At 56.8% G+C, this 24737-nt stretch overlaps 2 protein-coding genes and 3 non-coding genes across 7 annotated transcripts; 4 read left to right on the forward strand and 1 right to left on the reverse strand.

Moving 5' to 3' along the window:
• Positions 1–135: 135 nt before the first annotated feature.
• Positions 136–10328, reverse strand: LOC119106219 (cytochrome b5). Its single transcript, XM_037229820.1, has 5 exons — positions 10184–10328; positions 5826–5963; positions 3041–3169; positions 2305–2369; positions 136–265 (listed from the first exon to the last, which is right to left on the reverse strand). Exons 2-5 carry the CDS (start codon positions 5940–5942, stop codon positions 193–195), a joined length of 384 nt encoding a protein of 127 aa, XP_037085715.1. The 5' UTR covers positions 5943–5963; positions 10184–10328; the 3' UTR covers positions 136–192.
• Positions 10329–10699: 371 nt separating this feature from the next.
• LOC119106220 (transcription initiation factor TFIID subunit 5) lies at positions 10700–24666 on the forward strand. 3 transcript variants are annotated; one of them, XM_037229824.1, is made up of 13 exons: positions 10700–10843; positions 12087–12201; positions 12617–12808; positions 13675–13877; positions 14835–15031; positions 17343–17538; positions 17789–17908; positions 18770–18915; positions 19547–19684; positions 20940–21133; positions 22795–22908; positions 23745–23922; positions 24329–24666. In XM_037229824.1, the coding sequence occupies exons 2-13, from the start codon at positions 12109–12111 to the stop codon at positions 24535–24537; spliced, it is 1980 nt and encodes a 659-aa protein (XP_037085719.1). In that variant the 5' UTR covers positions 10700–10843; positions 12087–12108; the 3' UTR covers positions 24538–24666. The 3 variants fall into 3 exon arrangements, with proteins under 3 accessions (XP_037085719.1, XP_037085716.1, XP_037085718.1); XM_037229821.1 differs by lacking the exon at positions 10700–10843 and adding an exon at positions 10893–11103 and having other exon boundaries at positions 24329–24537; XM_037229823.1 differs by lacking the exon at positions 10700–10843 and adding an exon at positions 11906–11967 and having other exon boundaries at positions 24329–24537.
• On the forward strand, positions 15418–15490 carry TRNAF-GAA (transfer RNA phenylalanine (anticodon GAA)). Its single transcript has one exon. It is a non-coding gene; the product is annotated as a tRNA-Phe (tRNA).
• Positions 16458–16530, forward strand: TRNAF-GAA (transfer RNA phenylalanine (anticodon GAA)). Its single transcript has one exon. It is a non-coding gene; the product is annotated as a tRNA-Phe (tRNA).
• On the forward strand, positions 20352–20423 carry TRNAQ-UUG (transfer RNA glutamine (anticodon UUG)). The gene has a single exon. It is a non-coding gene; the product is annotated as a tRNA-Gln (tRNA).
• Positions 24667–24737: the final 71 nt, after the last annotated feature.

Consider the following 24737-nt stretch of genomic DNA (forward strand, 5'->3'; position numbering starts at 1 on the left):
CGCCCCGCAGCCGCGCTGCACCACAGCGCTCGCAGGAATGCAGTGCTCGCCCGGGTGCCTCCCTCCCACCGCGAGCCAGCGACGTCCCGTCCGGCGGCGGCGCCGGCGTCCGGCGCCTCTCCTCCCCGCCGGCGGCCTGCCCCGCTGCAGGGCTGCGCTGCGTGCGGCGGCGCCGCGGTCGGCGGGCAGTGCCTACGCCCCGTAGTACCGGTACAGCAGAGCCGCCAGCAGCACCGCGCCCAGCGGCAGCAGCCACGTCACCAGGCTGCAACAGGCGGCGGCGGGTGACGTCACCGGGACCTGCCTGCTGGGTGACGTCACCGGGACCCGCCTGCTGGGTGACGTCACCGGGACGCTGAACTCGCCGTCATGAGGCGCTGCTCCTCTCAGCGGCGAACATAGAGCGGGTCACATCCGGGGAGAACGCAAGGTTTTAGGTAGGTTCGACCGAACCCATGGCCCTCTGAGGTGATCAGGCGAAGCCGCGCCGTTGGGTCCGAGCTGACGACGGCAGAAGAGGCGACAGCAAAATGATGCAGGTCACCACAGACAATCCACTCATTCCCGGCAAACACGTGCAAGGCCAACTTAGCCGCGTGCAGACAATGATGTTCCCTTGTGGTGTCGCCTACTTCGGCGGCACAGATACCCCATATCGATACTTTACAAGACAACTATGCGTTCCACCCACGCGTTCCATGACGTGCGGGTGCAGTGGTTTCGTCAAGGCGGGTCGGCACGATTAGGAGTTTTTGTGCTTGGTGCCTCGCGGGCGCCCCGGAGGCCGTTCAGCCGCGGACGCGTGTACAAACACGCCGGCGGGCGGTCATCAGCGCCAGACGGCGGCCTGATCAGGGACAGCTGGTCCGGCCACCTGACCAGCCCGCTCGGCCGATTACCGAGAGCGACTCCGGCCGGGCGGCGGTCCGCGGGGCCGGCCGGCCGGTCACCTACCGCGGCCACCGACAAGGAGAGGCGAGGAGAGGAGAGGACCGGACGGGACGGCGGCGGGCCGGCCAGTCCCCTACCGCGGCCACCGGCGGAGAGAGGCGAGGAGAGGAGAGGAGAGGACCGGACGGGGCGGCGGCGGGCCGGCCGGTCACCTACCGCGGCCACCGACGAGGAGAGGCGAGGAGAGGAGAGGACCGGACGGGGACGGCGGCGGGCCGGCCAGTCACCTACCGCGGCCACCGGCGGGGAGAGGCGAGGAGAGGAGAGGAGAGGACCGGACGGGGCGGCGGCGGGCCGGCCGGTCACCTACCGCGGCCACTGGCGAGGAGAGGCGGGGAGAGGAGAGGACCGGACGGGGCGGCGGCGGGTCGGCCGGCCGCTACTGCTGGCCACAGCAGCGTGAGGCGTCCACCGGCTCGGTGTCGTCCGGCTCGGTGTCGTCCGGCTCCGCCGGGCTGGCCGGACATAGCGACGCCGGTCACACGCCGGGGGACCGGGCCCCGCCGCCAGGTCAGGCCCGGCCCCGGTCGCCAGGTCAGACCGGGCTCCTGGCGCCAGGTCAGGCCCGGCCCGGCCGCCAGGTCAGGCCCGGCCCCGGTCGCCAGGTCAGACCGGGCTCCTGGCGCCAGGTCAGGCCCGGCCCGGCCGCCAGGTCAGGCCCGGCCCCGGTCGCCGGGTCAGACCGGGCTCCTGGGCGCCAGGTCAGGCCCGGCCCGGCCGCCAGGTCAGGCCCGGCCCCGGCCGCCGCGTCAGGCCGGGTTCCGGGCGTCAGGTCAGACCAGGCCCCGCCCGCCAGGTCAGGGGTCACAGCAGGTCACGGCTATCAGCGGTCAGAGTCCAGAGAGGCAGGGGCGGGCTGGCAGGGAGCAGGAGAGCACGCGGACGCAGGGCGAGATAGCGCAGGCCCGCACAGAATTACAGATCACGGGTCCACTCCCAGGTCACGGAGGCACAGGTGACTCAAAGGTCACAGGGACACCGGTCACGAATCCACTCACATAGCACGTACGGCCGACTGCCAGGGTCCGCCTCCACATACATGAGAGGGGTGCATCAGTCCCCGACTCAGCCAGGGCCACCACGCCCCAACCGCTGGATAATCCGGTGTCATGGCTGGGAGCTTCACCTGACTGGCACGGGGGCTACCCTAGCAAACGATCGCATAGTGTTCGCGATCCTAGCAATGCTTATAGCGATACCTTACTTGCCATACATTACCAATTATCTTACTTGCCTCGCCTATGCCATAAGCTGTCTTATACCGCCTCTTTACCAGGCGTCTTAAAGGGGTAAGCTATCGCCAATGACGTCACTGGGCGTCACCGTGACGCCACGGGGTTACTTTCCACTCACCCGGCACCGGAGCTCTCCGGGCCGGACCAGGTGAGCGTGCTCGGCTTCGTGGTCTTCTGGTCCGCCTGCCGACACCGCGGCACAGGGGTCAGTGGGGTCGCACGAGAGGTCAGAGGGTTCGCACGAGAGGCCAGGGGGTCGCACGAGAGATCACAGGGGCCGCGCGTGAGGTCAGGCCACCGGTGGTTGGAAGCGGCTGGGCGCCGACCTATCACATCACTACCTGGACACAGGCCTCACAAACACGCACTGCAGCTTTGTCAGCGGTGATTTCACGTGGGCTGAAATAGCGTCTTGCAGTCAGCATTCCGTGTACGGACGAATCGCGAGACATCGACAAGAAGGGGCGGCGAGCTGAGGCGGCTGACGACGTCGGCTCTTATGCCACAGAAGCGGGCTAGTCACCCGACAAGGGGGTCTCATACCTTCGCCAGCTGCCCAGCGTCGCACTCGCTCAGCACCTCACAGCTGCCGGTGGGCTATGCTGCTGGCTGCACGCTTATAAGGGCAGCTTATGGTACGCACAAAACGAGGAGCCAGCGCCGTTTGACAGCACGCATTAACTGTTACAACACCCGGTACCGACAATACCATTACAGCGATGAGAGGGGGAGAGCGGGGGAGAGAGCAGCCTCGACATCGTCTCTCTCCCTGCCACGCCAGTGAGTGGGATTACGGTGAAGCCGCTCCGCCGGGTCGCCGCCGCCCGTCCCCGGCTAGGTCCGCAGCGTCGCACCTCAGCCAGCTCGCCGATCTCGAACTCCTTCATCATCTCGCGGGCGTCGGTGGAGTGGCCGACGTCCTCGAAGTTCTCGGTGGCCTCCTTGCCGGCCATGTCCCGCAGCACCTCCTCGCCGCCCGGGTGCTGGCGAACAGAAGAGCGCGAGCCTTTGAGCGCCTCGTCCCAGCTAACGTATTCGCTGCCTAAGAGTGAATCCAATTAGAGAGCAGAACCGTGGGCTTCACAAGTGGAAATACGAGCACAGTTTAGTTGATCGTATTGGGTGTCATTTATCATCAACAAACGTGTTCCAGTGTCCCGGCGCTGACCCTTCCTGACATATCGACCTATCCAGAGATAGGTCGAGTCCCTGCCCCGTACGGTCAAAGTCAACCAGAGGTCATGCCAGGACGACACGTCCTTTCACGGGTCATGCTTTACTCTGCCAGTAGCACGCATGCCATAAAGCAGGCAATCACTTCACTTGTAAAGCATTTCACACGAACGGTACGCCTGGGAAGTGCAGAGAAACAGCTTATTTCAAGGATAGCACCGATCGGAGAGCATAAAAGACAGTATCAACGGCACACACATGACTGCAGTTCTGCTGGCTCGTTTCGGTGTTCCGGTCGTATTTACTGACAACAGACACCCTGCACAAAAAGCGTCCTTCGTCCGCGCTATCGACGCGTAAAGCTGGCGCACCAGGCTTTCATAAGAAGCCAGATCCCCCCGACGGTGGCCGAGTCCCGGCATTTGCAGACGACCGAGTCGGAGCGTGAATCACCAATTGTGCAACATTAGAACTGGCCCGGCTCCAGCGAGACGGCAAGTGCTCCATAAAGCTGCTAGGTCGTCGGGTGCGGCAGCGGCGACAGTGCGCCGGGCTCTACAGTCCAGCAGCGCGCGCCATCTCGGCCAGTGCTCCATAAAGCCACCAGGTCGTCGGGCGCGGCAGCGGCGACGGCGCGCCGGACCCTCAAGCCCAGCAGCGCGCACTCGTGACCGGAACAGCTCGGCTCCACGTACAGACGCGTCACGTCATGTAAACACTGGCGCCTGGCGACCACCAGCGGCGGTCCGGGCGCCGCGGCGCCTCCGCCTCTGCCGCCCCCCCCCCTCCCCCCTCTCGTCCCGCCCGGCAGGTAATAGCCGACACACATCCGTCAGCCCCCCCAGCCCCCACCCCCACCCACATCCCCGCGCAGAGAACGGGCCAGCTGCCACGCCGGCCAACTGCCGGGTCGCTAATGACCTAATGACCCCGCCCGGCGACACGTCGCGCACCGCAGCCGACGCGTCGGGCCACGGCGGCCGACTGAACACAACGCCCGGTCGGCCGGGGTTCAGTCTGGGTGGGCCAGACGGGCAGGGTCGATCTAGTGTCCATGAGCCGCCGCGCTGTTGCCAGACAGCCTCAGCGACCGTCTGGCAACACGTGATGCCGACCCAGCAGAAGCGTCACCACAAAAAGGGAACAACTTGCCCATGGTGTTGATGAAACCGATGCCATTTTACCCTCACGCCCCTGTCTTCCATAATTTATGCAAAGCCATATATCAGGAGTTCGTGAACTTGAAATTGTTCCTGCTGGCAGCAGCTGATTGGACGTCATAAGAAATGTACCGGAGCTCCAACGAGCCACAACCCTTCGCTTCATGTTCACCTCCCACTGTGGTACCGCCCACCACCTTCTGCTGTAATTCGGCCGACTCATGGCCTAATTCGGTGAGAATGCGCCACGGCGAATGCATTTTCGATGATATTCAAAAGCCCTGCCAAACATCGCTCGAGGCCACCGACGCCGGTCCCATCAGATCCGAAGTCTCCGAGACTGGCTGCACCACTGGCGCTGTCACAACTCCGCCGACTCGACGTCGGCGCAGCGACAACGGCGGCGGCTTCGAGTGGCGTCCGCCGGTGCCGCACACGACCGCTGCAGCCCGCCAGCCCGGGGCGCCCGCGCGTGCCGCGGCCGGCCGCCGCCCCGCGGCCAGCGCAGTCCGACACGGCACGTTACAAGACCGTGATTAGTTACAGACTGAGCCAGACATCGCCGTTATGCGGGGATCTCCGTAAGCTGCTCGGCAAGCGAGGGAAACGGGCTTTGCGATGCGGCCCGAATCAAGAGGCTCAGCTCAAGCCGCGAGTGGCGCACCGACATGGAGCACGCGTCCTCGGCCACCGCAGTCCGACACAGTACGTTACAAGACCGTCCTTGGTTACAGACCGGGCCAGACATCGCCGTAATACGGGGTTCTCCGTAAACTACTCGGCAAGTGAGGAAACGGGCTTTGCGATGCGGCCTGAGTCAAGACGCTCAGCTCCAGCTGCGGGTAGCGTGCCGAGAAAGAGCCACGCGTCCTCAGCCAGTGTCCGGACGGCAGGCAGCATGCGGCCCTCAGAAGGCCACGCGCAGTCCGCATGCTACGCGACACAGTCAGGGGAAGGCTGCGAACGCGCCACCAGACCGCCGGGATAGTGAGACCTATGGCAGCTGCCCGGTTCGGCGATGGGTCGCCATCACCCCGTTGTGCGCCACCCTCCTCAACGCACCGTTCGCAGCTGTATCAGCTACTGCCTGAGGGTCCGATTCTTTAATTCGCCGGGCGTTTTCAGAAACGCACTCGCAACTTATCACCAAGAATAATAAGAATAGAGTAAGACGCTTGTGCACGCAAGATTACCGTGGACACGTTAAAATGCTTACCGTAAAAAATGTAACTTCCAATCCACGCCCCCCCCTCCCCCCCCCCCGCCCACCATCACTCCGTAGTACTCCATCCACTGCGGCTCTTACCTCGTCCATGAACTTGGTGACATCGTACACACGATTGTGGATGATCATCCAGATATCAGGGTCCCCGGTGTGCTGCTGCACCTCCTTCAACGAGAACACTTTCTTCTCCGAACCCATGCCGCTTGATGTGCTCGCAGTCTGTGAAGACACACACCACACTGAGAACGAGCCACGCCACACCGCGCAGACAGCGCCCAGCCAGCTTTGAGCTGGCAGCCTTTTTATAGAATATTCACTTTCAGCCTTACTTCCGAATACATTACATCAGTGGTTTCACACTACGACGACCGCGTACGCACTGCCCACCGGGGGGTTGCGTGCACAATAAAACCAACAAGCCACGTAGTGCAACTTCGGTCCAATTGACGGTTTTTCGTCGGCCATGTTACGCGTACAGGACCTCGAGCCGGGGATCCTGCCGCAGCATCACAGCCCGGCTGTCCCGCAAGACTCCAGGGTGCACTACAAGCGTGAGTGACCGGCGGGTCGGTGCGAGAAACTGTGGGCCCGTTCGTCGTCACAATCTTAAAAATCTGTTCCAAACCATCACGCCGCTCCATTCCTTACTTAAGGCAGTGTGTGAATGGCAGCCCGACCACCGACAGCACCAGGCGGCGATCCAATCCAACATAGCCAAAACAGCTGACCACAATCACAGCTGGACCAGGAGCACAACACGTCAAGCCAGGCACGTGACCAGAACGTGGCCCAGTGCATGGTGTGACGTAGTACAGTACATGGGTGTGAGCGACTATATCATCTAATGAGTCCAGCTGGCACCTAAAGCACAGGAACCTACTGTCAGCACCAAGCTCAACAACACCGGCTTTAAAAGAAACTTGCTGAGTTCAGACTAGGCTCGGTTTCATTCGCAAGGTTGTTAGCCGCGATCTTTCAAAGAAGCCCGGTCAAAATGGAACAGCAAGCATTGATCCCCCTCCCCCTCCCCCCAACAGTAACGGAAGACTTTTGACTTGACCCGAAAGGGGCCAACACTGGGTCGGGTCTACGCTTCACGCCTGACCCCGGTTATCGCCCGAACCGGTGTAGTCTCGATCCAGATCAGTGAGTTTATACGGTGCGGCTGTTGGCTGACAGCCAGGGAGCCTTGGTGTGAGCGTCGAGCCACGAGGCGACGCAGAATCTACCGTCGAGTCCTTACGAGTACTGAGTGTGCAAACCATACTTGTGAAGATAACTCAATATTTTCCAAGGCAGAAATGCCTATCTTACAACCCTTAAAAACCGGCCCAAACCCCATAAGCTGAAAGCCACTCGCTATTTGCGCTTGTCTGGAATGACCTGCGGTCGGTGGCAGCTGTCGTGCTAAAGATCAGCTGATATCAGAGGGCAGGATGGACCGTGCCGAGCATTGCCCGTTAAACTTACATCGCGAAATTCTGCCATCCAACCGAAATTTCACGTCCTGGTGGTAAGGATCGTGGTTATGCAACAAGCATTGCTTGGCGTGATGTACAGCCACATAAGTTCATTCATTCAAGAGGTTTGCACTATTTTTTAACTGAAAACTATTGTTGGTGATGTCAGTCAAATGTCTACTGTAAACATGCCCTAAAATAAGTTAGTATTATTGAATTAACTTTAAACAAACCTACATCTGCTAATAAGCAGATCAAAAACATCAGAAGATCTAAAGCTGGAAATATGTTAGGCATGTACGCCCTACGCAGGCAGCACATCAACCAGCATATCCCGGGTTTCATTTAAAGGAACATAAGTCAATTGTGTGTGATATGGTGTGGAAGACAAAACAGCAAACATTGGCAGCAATTCAGCCTTTGAGGTAATCCCTGTTAGCCTAAGAAAGCTGGGCTCATCTCTAGCTATCAGTATATAAAAATCATCACATTTTTTTAGGTAATTTATCTTGGCTCATCTTATCTTAATAGGCTTCAGATGTTGAAACATTCTTTTACCCGAATTTCTTATTCTCACCGAGCTGACAACTAGCAATAGGCGCTCGAAAGTATTAAAAACATACTGATAGATAACTTAAAACACACCTGGCTTAAAGGAGGGCCAGAGTTACTTTAACTTACTTTGCCTCAACTTATCGTGATCGGGAATTATAACAGACCACTTGGTCTGTCGGTCCCGGTCTCCTCAGGCTACCCGTCCGGTAACCAAACATTCTCAAATTATGGGTAGATTCAGTGCGGAATGTCATAATTAATGTCCGCCCAATGCATATCAAGCCTAGACTTTAACTGTTCAAATGACGTTTACGGTATGACCGGGTGTGGAGGAGCGCTCCGATCGTTCACGACCCACGTGCTGAGCCAGATACGACGGAGTTTTTTTTAGCTTCCATCGATGTTTTCTTGCCACCTCCGAGTCGTGTCTTGTCAGGAACTTCTCTTCCAACAGCGACATACCTCCGTGAAACAGCTGATACGCTGTAACCATGTCTCCCATGCGACGACGTTAGTACAGCGAGGGTAAATAGAGGAGTCTGAGCCTCTCAGCGACCGGTGCCTCACTTCGTGAGCAAGACGCGTAGCGTCTATTCTTTGTTTGTCTATGCTATGTTTTAATACTTGTCGAGCCCTTTTCGGCGGGCTCGGCCGCGATTTCGGCACCGTTCAAGAAGCAGGTCAGTCTCAGGTTACAGTTCTTGATATGCATTATTTTGTACTTTGTTGCATTACAGGGTAGCAGTCACTCCTCTGACCGCCTGCCCGGGGCGTCGAGGTCGACCTGTCCAGGAGACTCAGTAAGAGGCTCGGGACACAACAGTTTATATCGGTGTCATCCGCGAACACGCTGACCACGCTTCGCACTTGATCTGGTAGGTCGTTTATGAAGATTATGAGTAGTAATGGTCCAAGCACTGATCCTTGCGGAATGCCGCTGACGACGTCCACCCAATCCGAATTCAAGCCCTGGACCCACACTTTCTTCATCCGTGGATGAGGAAAGCCCTGATTGGGTGCAGCAAGTTACCTCTCACACCTTGAGCATGGAGTTTGGGAAGCAGACAGATATGAAGCACAGAATCAAAGGCTTTGCTGAAGTCCAGGTAAGCTACATCCACTAGCTCCCCATCCTTTACTGCAGCACTCCAATCTCTCAAGACTTCTAATAGCTGGGTGATACAGGACCGCTTTGGGAGAAACTGATTTCTTTGCCACTATCTGGGTAGATGTCTACATCATCCAGAAATGGTCCATTAAAGTTTCAAGGCATCACAGGCATGGCACTACACCCTTCATCAATAAAAATAATGGCAAAAAAATGCAAAAAAAACATTATGCTTTCCTTTGTTGCTGCTAGTCAGCACTCCATCACCATCAAGGTCTTCTACCCTGCATCTTGTGCATAGTCTTGAGTTGGCATGCCTCCAAAAGGCCTTGGGGTTCCACTTGAGGTTTACTACTAGTTTCATCTCAAACTCTTTCCAAATATATCTGGTCAGCTTCCCTAGGTCATTCTGACATAATCTTTATATATTCATCTTCAATGCATGACCCTTGGGATCATGTGCAGGTTCTTTGTTAGTCTTGTCCTTTTCTCAACAGATCTATTCACAGAGAGACAAAGTAGTCCTACTCTTGAAGAAGGGTAACTGACAGTCCCCTATGAGCTACCACCCAGTGAGTCTTACTGCCATTCCCTCCAACACTATTCACTATAGAACAATTATACAAAAATGAGCTAGGAGGAGTGGCTGAACAGTCAATAAGTAAAAAGCCACCTACAACATATACCAACAAATTGCTGCCTCCCTGGATTATATCTCTGGGGGGGGGGGGGGGGGGGGGGAGGCATGGAGCCATTCAGTTGAACAAGAAACTACACACTAACTCAGAAATGCCTTGCCACACTTCAATCTGGTTGGATGTGGTAGAGCCAACACAGTTGCAGCTATATGCAGCACAGCTGCAGCTACATGTCCTGCATAGCAGCCCTATAGCTGCAACAGGTTAAGCACACATGTGCCGTACCATAAATATGTGAGCTCACAACTTGGTGCACTAATTTAAGCTCAAGAAGAGCCAACTGCTCAACCACATATGATGCTGGAGAAAACATCAGCCAAAAACGTCCCGATTTTTCTCCAAATAGCAGCACTACATCTTTGTGAGTTGGCCGGCCTGAGACAGTGTTTCAGCGCACGCGAGCGCTGGTTCAGCGCGCTTAACGCGCGCGGGCTTAAGGCACAGTGGGTGGTTTTAGAGCAGACTGGCATGGAGCATGATCCAGATATACCTAGAAAAAACTATAAACAAGGCGATGAAGTAGTTCGGGATCATCCGAGTATGCAGGGACGAAGTCTCGTACGCTGCACAGTGACACTTCTTCCTATGAACATCTTTAAAGGGATAAAAGGGACTCACCGATTACGCTGATCACTCAACCGAAATGCAAAACTCCTGTCAAGTGTTGGCAGGGATTTCAGCCACGCACAAACAGATGAATCCTTTTCCGCACAATGGCAAACACGCGACGCCCCCTCACGACCACCACTCCCGACCAGAACCAGATCCCTCATGAACTGGGAGCCAGCACTGCACCCAGACTGTTTTGTTCTTCTATTTCGTCACACAGCCTCTACTTTTGTCCCTTAAAGGCCAGAGCAAAGACAATTGAAAGCAAGACATATATCATATGATGTCATCAAAGTTCACAAAACATCTATTTTTTGTTACTAAGTAGATGGATCAAAAATTTTTCTACATAAATTCAGAACAAACCTTAAAATTTGTATACTGCACTTGTAGTTCAAGCTACTAAACCTAGTTATGACGACACTATTTAGCTTATGCAAGGACTTGGATATAATCTAGCGTGAGAGGCAAATACTAACCTGTTTACAGCCAGTTGAACATCAGTAAAATTTCTGACTATGATCCTCTGATGAACGTGGCTGAAGAACGTGATTGGCCAGAAACGCAGAGACGTGTCGCCGTTTAGTATCGTCGAATTCACCTCATCCCGTTGCTCACGGGTCGTGATGCCGGACTTGGGGGCTTCGTAGAGCAAGGCCGCGAGGCTGTGTGGGTATCGCATGGAAGGGGTGTTTGGTTAGCGATTAAAGCGGTCAGAGTGAATTGGTCCGCTGCAGTTAACGGGGGAGTGAAAATTGTCTGTAATTTCATGGTGTTGCACGTGTGTTAGAGCAGGCCAGCCCACAGTCGGCGTGCCAATCAGTGCAATTTCATCTGCATCCTGGATTGAATCAAGTCCACTGATCAGTTTGAGTAAACAGAAGAGCCAGCTCAGAGTTTGGAGCAATGATAATCTTCAAGTAGACATAGTATGTAATTTTGGAAAGGGAACTGAGTCAAAGATGTCATGGTCACAGGGGTGTCATGAAGTGATCTTAAGGATGACCCATAACCAAATCAGTTTCACAGTAATCTAGTTTCACAGCAAGAGACTGAAATTTATATCTACCTGCAATTGTTCATTTCCTTTTGAAGCCCTTAGAGCTGCTCACTGCCTAGATGTCTGAAAGGCTGCTCCACTCTGCAATAGCATGCTGCTAAAGAGAATGTGCATCCTTTCTTGAAAATCCTATGATTAGGCTGGCAGATGGCAGAAAATCCTATGATTAGGCTGGCTCAATAAATCACTGATCGGTATGCAGAACCCCATCCTGGAAATAGCATGAGCTGATCTTGGTCCATTGTGATGGCCTTGGTGTATCAGTATGTGTCCTTAGCATTATAAGCTGTCTGCCATAATTATCATGATTATTTAATTTTTGTCCTGGTAAAGTAAGGCAGACATGCTAACCATAGTCAGTCTATGTCTTTCTTGCTGCTCCTAAAGAGAAATGATTTATTTTGTATATAGATGCAAGTACCTGCTAATCATCTTTTTGTGGCAACTTATATAACTACCAAATGGAATAAGGAAATGCGAGAGTGGTGTGGCATTTAAATGTGAGGGCTGGAATTGAATTTTGCACAACCATAAACTAGCAGAATTATGTCATTGTACCTTCATTGTCAACTCATTTCCAGATCTGGATATGTCAGCAAGATGTTAACATTTCTCTAATGCATGCCCAGTGTTTTGAAAAGCCACAGCTTTCTTTACTTTGTTATTGGCATGCTGACTTCTGTATTGGTGCCATAGCTAATGCCAATAGCAACTTGAGCTCAGCCCACCACAGGTAGGCTTATGGTCAGGAAGGTATTCAAACCAACTGAAGTATGGAGTCAGGCAATTGCAATATTTTCCTATCAGTCATGCTATTTCTCATTTTCATTATCTAGGCTGAATGTGTTTCAGTTGCCTGGCAGCAGACTTCATTATGGATCAGATACCATCAGCCCAAGAGCCTAAGGGACTTGATAAAAACACCCTGGTGGCAGTTCTCCAATTTCTGAACAAAAATAGTTTGCAGGTAAGCACAATTCTGTATTATCCATAATCATTGTTAATGTCCTATTATGTTTCAATAACTGGTGTTTGTAAATAAAGATCATGTTGATTTCAATTTTATATGTGCACAGACTGCCTCTAGATTTGAATTGCCTCATTGGCTTAGTTTGGCTGCTGCTTAAAACTCTGCAACTGATACATTGATTTTACTGTAACTGCACTTATTTCTTTTTTATTCAGAAAGCACTAAAACAGGTTCCCAAGCTGATGTCTGCGTGGTGATGGTAGATATGGAACAGTTTTTATCCTGGGGCTGTGTCACCTCTCATCATCTGTGTTGGAGCTGTGCAGCATGTCTGAGGTGCCCTCCACCTCACATCTTTGCTGTGTGGCTGACCTATACATCCACCTCCTGCCGACCATGCCCACATCACCAGGGTGCAGAGGATGCCCTGAGGAAGGAGACCGGCTTCTTCGAGAGCGTGGGCGGCGGCACGAGCGGCGGCCCCGGTCCTGGTGACGTCAGCAATGTTCTCTCCGTCTACAAGAGCGAGGGTGACCCGGAGGCATACACGAGCAACTACGTCAACCTCAAGCTGTTCGTCGAGAAGGCGCTCGACATCTACAAGGTCAGCCCGGATGAATGACGGGGGGTGAGGGAGGGGGTGGGGGGGGGGGGGGGGGTGGATAACGTCAGGACGAGCTCCGGGTCGTTAGGTCATCTGATTGTCAGGTGGCAAGCACTGAATGTGACACTGCAGCACGTGACCGGCGTGACGCCCTGCACTTGACACTATGTCACCTTGATGTTGTGTTGGCACATGTGCTGCAGGGGGCGTCAGGGCCGCGTGGTCAGCGCTGTCGGCCCCCATGTGGCGGTCTGAGTTTCGAATGGAATTTGAATGAGCGTCATCACTGCCTCTGAGCTCTAATAGGCCTCTGCAGTCGCCGGCGCTCCATTAAAGGGCGCGTGACGACGTGTGCCACGTTTCCTTTTACCAAAAATACATGAGACACATAGTGCTCAGTGTTGTAACACGTGTTACTGTGGCCATGTCTAACAGTAGGCAGATCAGTACTCGATGTGACCCGAGACACTTTAAGACGTCATATCGTGCCTCTTGGCTTAAACGGTTAACACCGTAACACGGGACGCGGTAGCATTTCACGCTGTGACACCCACTTTGCGACTCATGACCGGTAACACCGCAACAGCTAACATGGCGATTCATGACACGTGGTGCCATGACTCACAGGACACGGTAGCACGTGCAACTGACAGCATGCTTATCACACCATGATACGTGACACCATGACACGTGATGCCATGGCACATGACACCATGGCGCGTGATGCCATGACACATGACGCCATGATGTGACACCAGAACACTTGCTACCACGCCACGTAACACCACGACATGCGACACCACGACAATGGCACGTGGCAGCATGGCACGTGACCTGCCGTGACCGACGTTGCCCCTGCGTCGCAGTACGAGCTGGGCCAGCTGCTGTTCCCGGTGTTCGTGCACATGTACCTGGAGCTGGTGTACAACAACCACCCGGCCGAGGCGGCCAGCTTCATGACGGCCTTCGGCGGCGAGCAGGAGGACTTCTTCCAGGCGGACGTGCAGCGCCTCAGCCACGTCACGCGCCGCGAGCACATGCAGGAGAACGAGCTGATCCAGCACTTCCGGTGAGTGTCGGCTCCCAGGGCCTGACCCGCATCGCGGAGGGGGGGGGGGGCTGGTGACGGGGCACGTGTGGTCTGAGGGGGTCCGGGGTCTGACCCGTACCGCGAGGGAGGAGCTGGTGGCGGGGCACGTGTGGTCTGAGGGGTCCGGGATCTGACCCGCATCGCGGAGGGGGAGCTGGTGATGGAGCACGTGTGGTCTGAGGGGTCCGGGGTCTGACCCGCACCTCGGAGGGAGGAGCTGGTGAGGGAGCACGTGTGGTTTGAGGAATCCGGGGTCTGACCCGCACCACGAGGGAGGAGCTGGTGGCGGGGCACGTGTGGTCTGAGGGGTCTCGGATCTGACCAACACCGCGGAGGGAGAGCTGGTGACGGAGCACGTGTGGTCTGAGGGGTCTGGGGTCTGACCCGCGCCACGAGGGAGGAGCTGGATGCTGATGAAGGGAGCAGTGGCGGCGTTAGGAGACATGCTTGGGGGTGGGGGGGGGGGTGGGGGGGGGGGAGGGGGAGGGTGGGTGGGTGGGGAGCTGAATTACAGTGTGATTGTGGGTGGCCACAGGGGTCAGGGTACCTTGAGGCCGGGCGCAAAGTGATGCCTGGCAGCAGGAGAGAAGGGGAGAGAATAATCAGTGTGATAGTCTGCCTATTGCTTCTCAACATTGATCTGCCGAGATATGTCTGATCTGTCCTGTATTGGGCGTAGGCTGCAAGATACTCGGTATCACACGCCTTTATGTCCGTAATTCGTATGCACAGCACTGCTGGACGAGGTGTGCACACCAGGCGGATGCAGTTCGCCACGTCAGGATGGTGCCTTGCGCGTGTGTGCCGCCTGTCTCTGACCCTGCTCCGCGGCCTCCCCGCCTGACGCCCGGCTGACATCGCACGCGCCCACCCGGCGCCGCCCCGCCGCCGACGCACGCCGCCCTCCCACTAACGGCACGCCCGCCGCCCCGGCAGCTCCAACCAGTACACGGTGCGGATGTGCCGCGACAGCTACGTGATGCTGAAGCGGCACCTGACGGAGAAGCAACACAGCCTGCTGACGGGCCTGGTGCAGGACCACCTGCTGATGGACGTGTTCGAGGGCGTGCCGCGCGGCCGCCAGCTGATCCAGCACACGGCCGGCGCGCTCGAAGGCGACCCCGGCAGACAGGGTCAGGCTCGGTGGGGAGCGGGGGTGCTGGGCTCGGGCTCGGGTCGGTGGCGAGGTCAGCGTCAACCATGGGTGGGGTCAGTGGTTAGCGGCCAGTGGTTCGGAAGCGTTTTGTGCTGGAGTTGCTGTCACTAGGGGTGTTGTCGATGCCGTGATTATGGGCTTGGGTTGGTTGCTGACGCGATGCACAGCCTCGTGCAAGCCCTCCAGGGCGTAGCAGAGAACCCCTGTGCGTCCTGCTGCTGATCCGGACCGGGGACATCTGGAACTGTGCCTTCGGTGGGGATGTGGTTAATGGCCTGATTAGATGTATGAGTACCCTCAGCCTCGTGAAGGCGACAATGTCCCCGTCGCTTGTGCGAATCGCCTCAACTGTGTGCTAACCGTGCCGAAATAGCTCAGTTGGGAGAGCGTTAGACTGAAGATCTAAAGGTCCCTGGTTCGATCCCTGGTTTCGGCAGCGTTTTGTGCCAGTCATTACCGGAATAATTGTTCGTGCACGGCACAAAAGCATCGTACGCCGTGTGCGTGCACACACAGCACATGGCTGGCACACTGGAGGGCGGGTCCGTTTGGCAGCGTTAGGCGGTCAGGGACCAGGTATCAAGAGCCAGGGATCAGGGTCATTGCCAGTGAAGAGGTAGGTAAGGTCAGTAGTGAGGGAGGCAGTGGACCGGTGTTAAGGGGTCAGTGCCAGTGGGGAGGGAGGTGGGGTCAGTGCCTGTGAAGAGGTAGGTTGGGTCAGTTTCGGGGAGAGGCAGTGGATCAATGAGGAGGGGTCAATGCCAATGGGGAGGGAGGTGGGGTCAGTGCCAATGGGGAGGGAGGTGGGGTCAGTGCCTGTGAAGAGGAAGGTGGGGTCAGTGTTGAGGAGATGCAGTGGGTCAGTGAGGAGGGGTCAGTGCCAGTGGGGAGGGAGGTGGGGTCAGTGCCAATGAGGAGGAAAGTGGGGTCAGTGCCAATGGGGAGGAAGGTGGGGTCAGTGCCTGTGAAGGGTTAGGCGGCGTCAGTGTTGAGGAGATGCTGTGGATCAGTGAGGAGGGGTCAGTGCCAATGGGGAGGGAGGTGGGGTTGGTGCCAGTGGGTAGGTAGGTAGGGTCAGTAGTGAGGGAGGCAGTGGATCAGTGAAGAGGAGTCAGTGCCAGTGGGGAGGGAGGTAGGTTCAGTGCTGAGGGAATGCAGTGGGTCAGTGAAAAGGGTCAATGTCAGTGAGGAGGTGTGTAGGGTCAGGAGTGAGGAGTACAATGGACCAGTGAGGAAGGCTGAGCGTCAGTGTGGAAATACGATGTGTCTGGTCAGGAGATAAGAGCGCAGGGCATCTTGAGGTCGCCCGCGATTGCCCGACAAACTCTCTGATTGTCCTCAGTCGTGGACCGGTCACCGAGTCCTTGTCGGTGCTGCGAATCGCCTGAACATATGTAGGACATGCCGAAATAGCTCAGTTGGGAGAGCGTTAGACTGAAGATCTAAAGGTCCCCGGTTCGATCCCGGGTTTCGGCAGTTTTGTGTTGCGTCGTCACTGCCGGGATTATTGTTCGTGCATAGCACCACACGGCACACACACATACCGTACGCCATGTCCGTGCACACTCATCGCAAATCTGGCACACTGGAGGCCGATCCTGGTTGGCAGGGTTTGGCGGAGTGGCGTTAGGGATGGCGAAGTCAATGTGGGTGGGGAGCAGTGAGGTCACTGTTGAGGTGTCCAGTGTTGGTCGTGACAGAGTGGAGAAAAGAAGTCTCTGGGCGGTGTTTTTCACGGAATGTATTTTGATTCGCAGGTGAGCAGGCCTTTTACTCCTTTCTCTAGACAACTTGTGATGGCTTGTCTGAAAAACCTGGGTGTTTTGAAGGTCGTGGGGCCCTTGCCGCTCGTGTTAAATCGCCTGAATGGGGTAAAGTGTGCCGAAATAGCTCACTTGAGAGAGCGTGAAACTGAAGATCTAAAGGTTTTGTGGTCTGTCATTGTGGGAATCATTGTTTGCGCTCAGCTTGTTAGTGGCAATTGTGTGGAGAACAAACCAAACATACCTTTCCCTCAGAAATTAACGCTGACGGAAACGAGCCTGGTGGTGTCTGCAAGAACTCACTCAATCTGCTTATATGAGCATGAAAGGGCCGCAGCTCCCAATTTTTCGGCATTCCTAGGCTGCATGCAGAAAGTCAGCGATGTTCGATAGTATGCGGGTATGTCAGCGTGCCGGCCGTGTCGGTGTCCGGACCCGGCATGGGTCCCGCGATGCGGCGGGCAGTGGCTGCGGTCGTCGCTCGCCCCGGCCGCCAGCTGACTGTCTGACGTGCGCTGTCGCCAGTGAACAAGTCGAAGATGCTGTACGGCCTGCTGAAGGAGCCCGACATCCAGCTGACGGTGCCGGCCGAGGAGGACGACGAGGCCGAGGGCGACGACAAGCCCAAGAAGAAGAAGGCCAAGAAGGACGCGCTGGTCTCCAAGAAGAGCAAGAACGACCCGAACGCGCCAAGCAACAACCGCATTCCACTGCCGGACCTGTGAGTGACACCTCCGAACCTCGTCCCCGTCCGATACAGCTGTGGTATCCAAGCGCAGACAGTCATTTGTCACAGGTTGGAGTGGTCACCTGGTTCGAGGAGAGTCGCCACCGTCGCCGAGCGGGCTTGACGACGCACCGTGCCCACATACGTGACATCGACAAGCGAGAGAAGGGCAAGGGTCTGCGCGAGGGCACGCGCCGGGTGAACCTGGGGCCGGGCGGGGCTTGACGACGCACCGTGCCCACAGACGTGACATCGACAAGCGAGAGAAGGGCAAGGGACTGCGCGAGGGCACGCGTCGGGTGAACCTGGGACCGGACAACCTGCCCTCAATCTGCTTCTACACCTTCCTCAACGCCGCCGACAAGTAAGTGACGTCCGCCATGTGGACGGACGCCTCGGAGGTACCGACTCCGTGGCTACCAGAGGAAACGAGATAACCTCGATTTGGGCTGTCCTCACAGCTTCCGGGGTCATTCGAGCTGCGTTTCTCTGTCTTGCAACACTGAATATGTTGCGTGACAGGGGACTAATTTAACCGATTTACGATGGTGGTATCTTGTTACTGCCATTTAAGACTTCTCATGTCTACCTTTGCTCTTGAGTTTCGCCTGCTCAGGTGGGGAGCATCGTTCCTTTGCGGTGTAGCTGATGTCGACCGTTTGCATGGGAAGTGTGTCTGGGAGCTACACTCAGCTGTTGCGGGGTAACTGACTGGACTCTCGCTGGCTCAGCTGTGTGACATGGTGCTGCTGTTCCAGCGTCAGATGTGACTGCTGCTGCGGGTGCTGTGTTACCCTCATGATGCGTCATTGCAGTATCAGCTGTGTGGTGGTCGGTATTGTGTAGCTGATACTACTTGTGTCTGTGTGAACCATGTGACGTTAGATACTGTTTTGATATGTGCAGGACCTTATGTTTCAGTGTCAGTTGTGTGACGCCATTTCACTGCCAGGCATAAGGTGTACCAGTAACGCCCGTGTCCCGCTGTGTGCCGCCGTTTTGGTGCCATCTGCTGTTTCAGCGCCACCTGTGTGGTGCTGCGTACGTCTTGTGCATTTTACCTTGTACTGTTTAATTATCATCTGTGTGATACTATGTGACTCTGCTGTGGTGTCAGTCATGTGGCAGTTAAATTACCTTTTCATTGTCAGCCGCGTGACCACGCGCTGCTGTGTCGCTCTGTGCGGCCGGTTCAACTGCCCACAGCCGTTTGCTGCTGTTTCAGCGTCAGCTGTGTGACGCTGTGCGAGGACAGCAGCATGATGGCGGTGGGCTTCAGCAGCAGCACCGTCCGCGTGTGGAGCCTGATCCCGCAGAAGCTACGCGCCATGAAGTCGGCAGACGACCTGGCCGACATCGACAAGGACGCCGGTACTGTCCAGCGGCGCTGCGCCGCGGCTGCTCCGCCGGTGCTTGGGAGCACTGCTCGGCTGGTTTCGCCTGCCGCGCGATGTGTTCGCCGTGGTCTGATGTGTTCACCCGGCCTAGCACGTGGCTGGTGAGCCGCCGTCTGACCTGTCGCTGTCTGACCTGTCACCGTCTGGCCTGTCTGCTGTCTGACCTGTCGCTGTCTGGCCTGTCCGCTGTCTGACCTGTCTGCTGTCTGACCTGTCGCTGTCTGGCCTGTCCGCTGTCTGACCTGTCGCCACCTGACCTGGCGGCCGTGTGACCTGTCGGCCATCTAACCTGTCGGCCGTCTGACCTGTCTGCTGTCTGGCCTGCCAATTGTCTGACCTGTCGGCCGCCTGACCTATCGGCCGTCTGACCTGTCCGTTGTCTGACCTGTCGCTGTCTGACCTGTCGGCCGCCTGACCTGTCGGCCGTCTGACCTGTCCGCTGTCTGACCAGACGGTCGCCTGACCTGTCCGCCGTCTGACTCGTCTGCCGTCTGACCTGTTGGCCGTCTGGCCTGTCGGCCGTCTGACCTGTCGGCCGTCTGACCTGTCGGTTATCTGACCTGTTGATCATCTGACCTCTGACGGCGCGCCCCGACCGGCCGCAGACGACGTGCTGGTGCGGATGATGGACGACAGGTCGGCCGAGCAGAGCCGCACGCTGGCCGGCCACTCGGGCCCCGTGCACGGGGTCAGCTTCTCGCCCGACCGCACCCTGCTGCTCACCTGCTCCGAGGACGGCACCAGTAGGTGGCGCTGGCGGTCGCTGCCGTGCGGGGGGGGGGGGGGCTGTGGTCGCGACCGGGTCCGGCCGGCTGTCGCTGCCGGGACCGGTGGGAGGGCAGGCTGCAGTGGCCCTCGGGAGGCGAACTGCTGTTGTGAACTGGGGTGCTGAACTAGTGTGGAATAATGCGAGCATTGGGGAAGAGATAGAGGAGCATCAGTATAGGGACCAGGTGGTGGTTGTGTCGAAGGATGGCAGCGATACATTCACAGCCGCTGGGTGGTGGGAGCTTCTCTGACTCCTGTGAAGTGGCAGGAGTGTGTGCGTTACGATGCGAGTGAGATGCGTGTGTCTATTTCGATGAGTTCCCCCTGTAATTACACACAGAGTGGCGGCAGCGGCTTGGTCCCGGGGCGAGTGATGGCTTTGGAGACTGCGGTTGCGCCGTGCGGGCTGCGCCGGCTGGTTTTACGGTGGCGCGGCGGTGGGGCCGAGCCCACCGGGTCGACTAAACCCGCCCTGACTGCTGTGTGGAGCGGTCCGCTGTGAAGTGGGCGGTGACATTCACTGTCCGCCGACGGCTGTGGCCGTCCGTTAGGTGCGGCGCCTCCCCTCCCCCTCCCCCAGCGCGGCGGCGGATCGATCGGAGCCGCGCGGTCGGGAACGGTCGGCCGTCAGATGCGGCGGCCGGTCCTATGGTGTAATGGTTAGCACTCTGGACTTTGAATCCAGCGATCCGAGTTCAAATCTCGGTAGGACCTCGGTGGGTTTTGTGCTGAAGGCTGTATGCACGGGCGCGGGATACGCTGTGCGGCCTGTTCCCAGCGCTAAAACCGCCCATTGGTCGTGGGAAAGCATCGAGTCACGATTGAGCGGTGCACCTGGTGGGTGTACCGCTCGACCGCATCCTGATTACGGCTGGGCTTCAGAACCAATGTTTTTGTTAATTCTAATCCTATTTCTTTTGATCTTTGTTTATCTTGGCCGCCATAGATAGCACGGTGTCAAGGTGGATGGGGTTAAGTCAGGCCTTTACAAAAGGTGTTATGTTGGGTAGATCAAGTACTCGTGGGGGACTGTAGGCTTTGATTTGGGGGGCGAGTCGGTGCTGACACCTTCCCAAGCCTGCCTCTCTGTCGTCTCCCCTGTAGCGAGCGATACGGTCTCGGTACGTGTAGTCCCTGCCTCTGCCCGTGTTGTGCCGTGCTGTGCCGTGACCCGAGCGCCGTGCCGTGCCGTGCCGTGCCGTGACCGGAGCGACGTGCCGTGTCCCGCAGTTCGTCTGTGGTCGCTGCAGACCTGGACGTGTCTGGTGTGCTACAAGGGACACATCTTCCCCGTGTGGGATGTGCGGTTCTCGCCGCACGGCCACTACTTCTGCTCTGGCGGCCACGACCGCACCGTCCGACTCTGGGCCACCGACCACCACCAGCCACTGCGCGTCATGGCCGGACACTACGCGGATGTGGACGTGAGTAGGCCAAGGGCCACATAGCCAAACGTGGGCCAGGGGCCACGTAGCCAAGGTAATGGCTGAACACTTCGCTGGTGTGGACGTGGGAAGGCCCCGTGGTGCCCACCTTTCTTTTCAGGGTGAGAGGCAGGCGACGCCTTATAGCCTCGACAACTGAATGCGTTGTAAAGCCCTAATAACACACTGACGTGAGAGGGCCAACGGTCACATAGTCAGGGTCATGGCTGGACTCTGCTGATGTTGACGTGGGTAGGTCAAGGGTCACATAGAAGAGGTCATGGCTGGATACTGCTGGTGTGGACGTGGGTAGGCCAAGGGTCACACTGGCAAGGTCATGACTGGACACTGTTGGTGTGGGCGTGAGTAGGCCAAGGGTCATATAGTCAAGGTCATGGGCACCGCTGATGCGGACGTGAGTAGGCCAAGGATCACATAGTGTCATGGCTGAGCACTTGGCTGATGTGGACTGGAGTGGGCCAAGGGTTACATAGCCAAATGGTATGACTGAACGTTACACTGATGTGGACATGAGTGGGTCAAGGGCCACTTAGACAAGGTCATGGGTCCACTGCTGGGTCACATTGTGGACTGAGTCACCTTGACCTTGTCGATGAATCACATGGACGAAGTCAAGGTTCACTGCTGATGTGGACATGGGCAGAACAAGGGTCACATAGACAAGGTCATGGCTGAATGCTTCGCCGATGTGAACGTGTGTAGACCAAGGGTCACATAGACTAGGTCATGGCTGAACACTTCGCTGATTGGACGCGGGTAGACCAATGGTTACATAGTCAAGGGTATGGGTGAACATGACACTTCTGTGGACGTGGGTAGGCCAAGGGTCACATGGACATCACGGCCGGGCGCTGTGCCTATCTGGACGTGAGTAGGCCACGGGCACATAGCCCAGGCCATGGCTGGACACCATGCCGATGTGAGCGTGAACAGATCCCTCTGAATCAACATCTTAAGGGCCAGCATAGGGATACGCTATCCAGACTTCCCCTGGCACGCACGGATCACCTCCGGTCGCGATCAGCTCGCTGTGTAGGCGTCAAGGATCGGGGAGCTGTCCACCTCATCAACACCAGTCCTGGCGCATCCTCTGGGCTTGTGTCGGCATGGTTGGAAAGTCATCGATGAACATTTTTTAAACGTCATTATGCAGACGTGGCTCTCGAAATCCAGCTGCTTTTCGTAAAAACATGGTGTCTCAGAATCGTATCTGCTTTATTCCTAATAGAGGTGTTTTCCTTGTAAATGGCCTGGACTACGAAAGGTGTTTTGTTATTGTTTTGTTTAGAAGAACGAGTCAAATATGACTATACAAAAAATACTTTTTTAGCACCAGCAAAGTTCGAACAACCGAAATATTTCTATATCTGCTCCTTGTTATCGGCCATAACGTCTAAATCGGAGTGCTGACGCAATGGGCGGAGCGTGCGACCCAAACTCCTGTGAATCCAGCTAAATATTGTGTTTTTATGCTGGCTTCTAAAGCTCCCTTCGGTTCCTCCGATTCCTCACCAGCGATTTGCGTACTGGGTCATCTTTCAACGCATCAGGGCTGAAGCCCGTGGCCGAGGCGGCAGTCACGCCGCGTACGACGCTGTTTTGCCGCTCGTGAGGCCTGACGCCCGCGTCCCGTTCGGCAGTGTGTGGAGTTCCATCCCAACTCCAACTACGTGGCGTCCGGCAGCAGCGACCGCTCCGTCCGTGTGTGGGACGTCAGCAACGGCTCGTGCGTGCGCGTGCTCACCGGTCACAAGGTCAGTGGGGTCAGGGGTCAGGTCACGGGCCGGGACGCCGCCGCCGCCGCCGCCGCCGCCGCCGCCGCCGTGCTCTGAATCGGGCCCAGTGTGGCCTCTGCGGTGCTTTACCGTCGGTTTGTCTTTGCTCTGGGCTCGGGCGGGGTAAGTATGAGCTGCTGAATTCACTGTCATGATATGACAATGTTTTTTGAAATGACTGGATCGCTCCATGTGAGAAGATTCTGCCGTGAGTATATGGTTATGGTCTATTGACTTTCCGGGGCAATGTCAGCAAAGTTGGTGGTCAGAACCCCATCTGAAATAGGACCGGTGGTCTCGCGTGTGGGTATCACAAAAGAAACTTTCGGTGCGTGTGAGGATGCGTTCGCTCCCTCCCCCTTCCCCACCCCCGCCTTGTTCCGTGTTTCTGGATGTGTGGGTGTGGAATTGCAATGCGCCTAAAATTTTGATTCACACCCTTGAAAGTAATAAAAATCCTCCTCTCCCCTGTGTTGGCACCGCCCGCTCAGGCGTCGTTCTGCATTAGATCACAATCTAGAGTACCTTAGCCGGATACAGTGGACTGAGACATGGGACCTGGCAGCAACAGTGCTTGGGCGGGGCACTGTAGTGGGATACAGCGGACCGAAACAGTGGACCTGGACAGTGCTCGGGCTGGTCACTGTAGTGGGATACAGCGGACTAAGACAGTGTACTGGGCAAAAAGAGTGCTTGGGCGGCGCTCTGTAGCGAGATACAGCGGACTCGGACAGCACACCAGGTAGAACACAATGTGCTGCTAGACAGCGCACGATAACAGGACACAGTGTGTAGCGGGACGCTCTGGCCGACAGGACACGGTGTACGCGCTGGCGTTCTCGCCGGACGGCCGGTTCCTGGTGTCGAGCGGGGCGGACAGCGCGGTGCTGTGCTGGGACCTGGCCAGCGGCCAGCTGCTGAGCGCGCTGGCCCAGCACACCGACACCGTCTACAGCCTGCAGTTCAGCCGGGACGGCGCCGTGCTGGCTTCAGGTGCGGCCGACACGGCCAGAGGCCGCCAGACGGCGCTGCTGACGGCCCGTCACCCGTCAGCCCGTGCCCGCCGTCCCCTGTCTCCTCTCGTCCCTCCCTCCTCCCCCGTACAGTGTGTGCAGGCTCACAGAGCGGCGTCAAGGAGCGTGCCCACGGAACGCTGAGGCAGCCCGGCCGCGCCGTAAGCTCGAATGGCTGCAGCGATGCACCGGCGGTCGGCTGGAATTAGGCTGATCCTACCATTTCTGGGATGGCATTTAGGATTAGACATGCTATAAAACACTGTGTTGTGCTGATAACAAGATGTTTCTTAACACATTTTTGGCGTACGAGTGTGCAGTCTCTCCCTGCCATTCTCATGCTAGCAATTACTTTGACGATCACGCGCTTTGGTTTGAACTTTCAGGTGGCATGGACGACTGCATCAAGCTATGGGACTTCCAGAAAACCACCGAGGACGTGCTGTCCGAGGATCTGAACGTCGCCCAGGCAGGCGAAGTTAAAACTAGTTCTGATCTCCTGCTGACTTCGTTCGCCACTAAGCACACACCGGTGTTGGTCCTGCATTTCACGCGACGGAATCTGCTGCTCGCCGCTGGCCCATACCAGTCATGAGTCACGATTCGAGCATCACATCACACTCGCGTTGGGTTCAAGCCGTCATATGCCAGAATTTGAATACATCAGTCATCCTATGCTGTCGTATCGATGGAGATGTTGGTTTACCGGAGGCGTATACCGGGCCGACCGATCAGACGCGGCGGGCCGCCCACCGCACGCGCTAGCCGACCTCCCGTCGAGATCGCGTTTCTGCA

This window comes from Pollicipes pollicipes, unplaced genomic scaffold (genome assembly GCF_011947565.3).
Source record: "Pollicipes pollicipes isolate AB1234 unplaced genomic scaffold, Ppol_2.1 Scaffold_6138;HRSCAF=7277_pilon_pilon_pilon, whole genome shotgun sequence".
NCBI lineage: Eukaryota > Metazoa > Arthropoda > Thecostraca > Pollicipedomorpha > Pollicipedidae > Pollicipes > Pollicipes pollicipes.

Coding starts and splice junctions, on each gene's coding strand:
- LOC119106219 (XM_037229820.1), bottom strand. CDS start 5,942: ATGGGTTCGGAGAAGAAAGTGTTCTCGTTGAAGGAGGTGCAGCAGCAC. Junction 3,170..5,825: donor TCACCAAGTTCATGGACGAG/GTAAGAGCCGCA, acceptor TCTGTTCGCCAG/CACCCGGGCGGCGAGGAGGT. Junction 266..2,304: donor CCGGAGAGCTCCGGTGCCGG/GTGAGTGGAAAG, acceptor CGCCTGTTGCAG/CCTGGTGACGTGGCTGCTGC.
- LOC119106220 (XM_037229824.1), top strand. CDS start 12,109: ATGGATCAGATACCATCAGCCCAAGAGCCTAAGGGACTTGATAAAAAC. Junction 12,202..12,616: donor TGAACAAAAATAGTTTGCAG/GTAAGCACAATT, acceptor CCACATCACCAG/GGTGCAGAGGATGCCCTGAG. Junction 17,539..17,788: donor CGCATTCCACTGCCGGACCT/GTGAGTGACACC, acceptor CCGTGCCCACAG/ACGTGACATCGACAAGCGAG.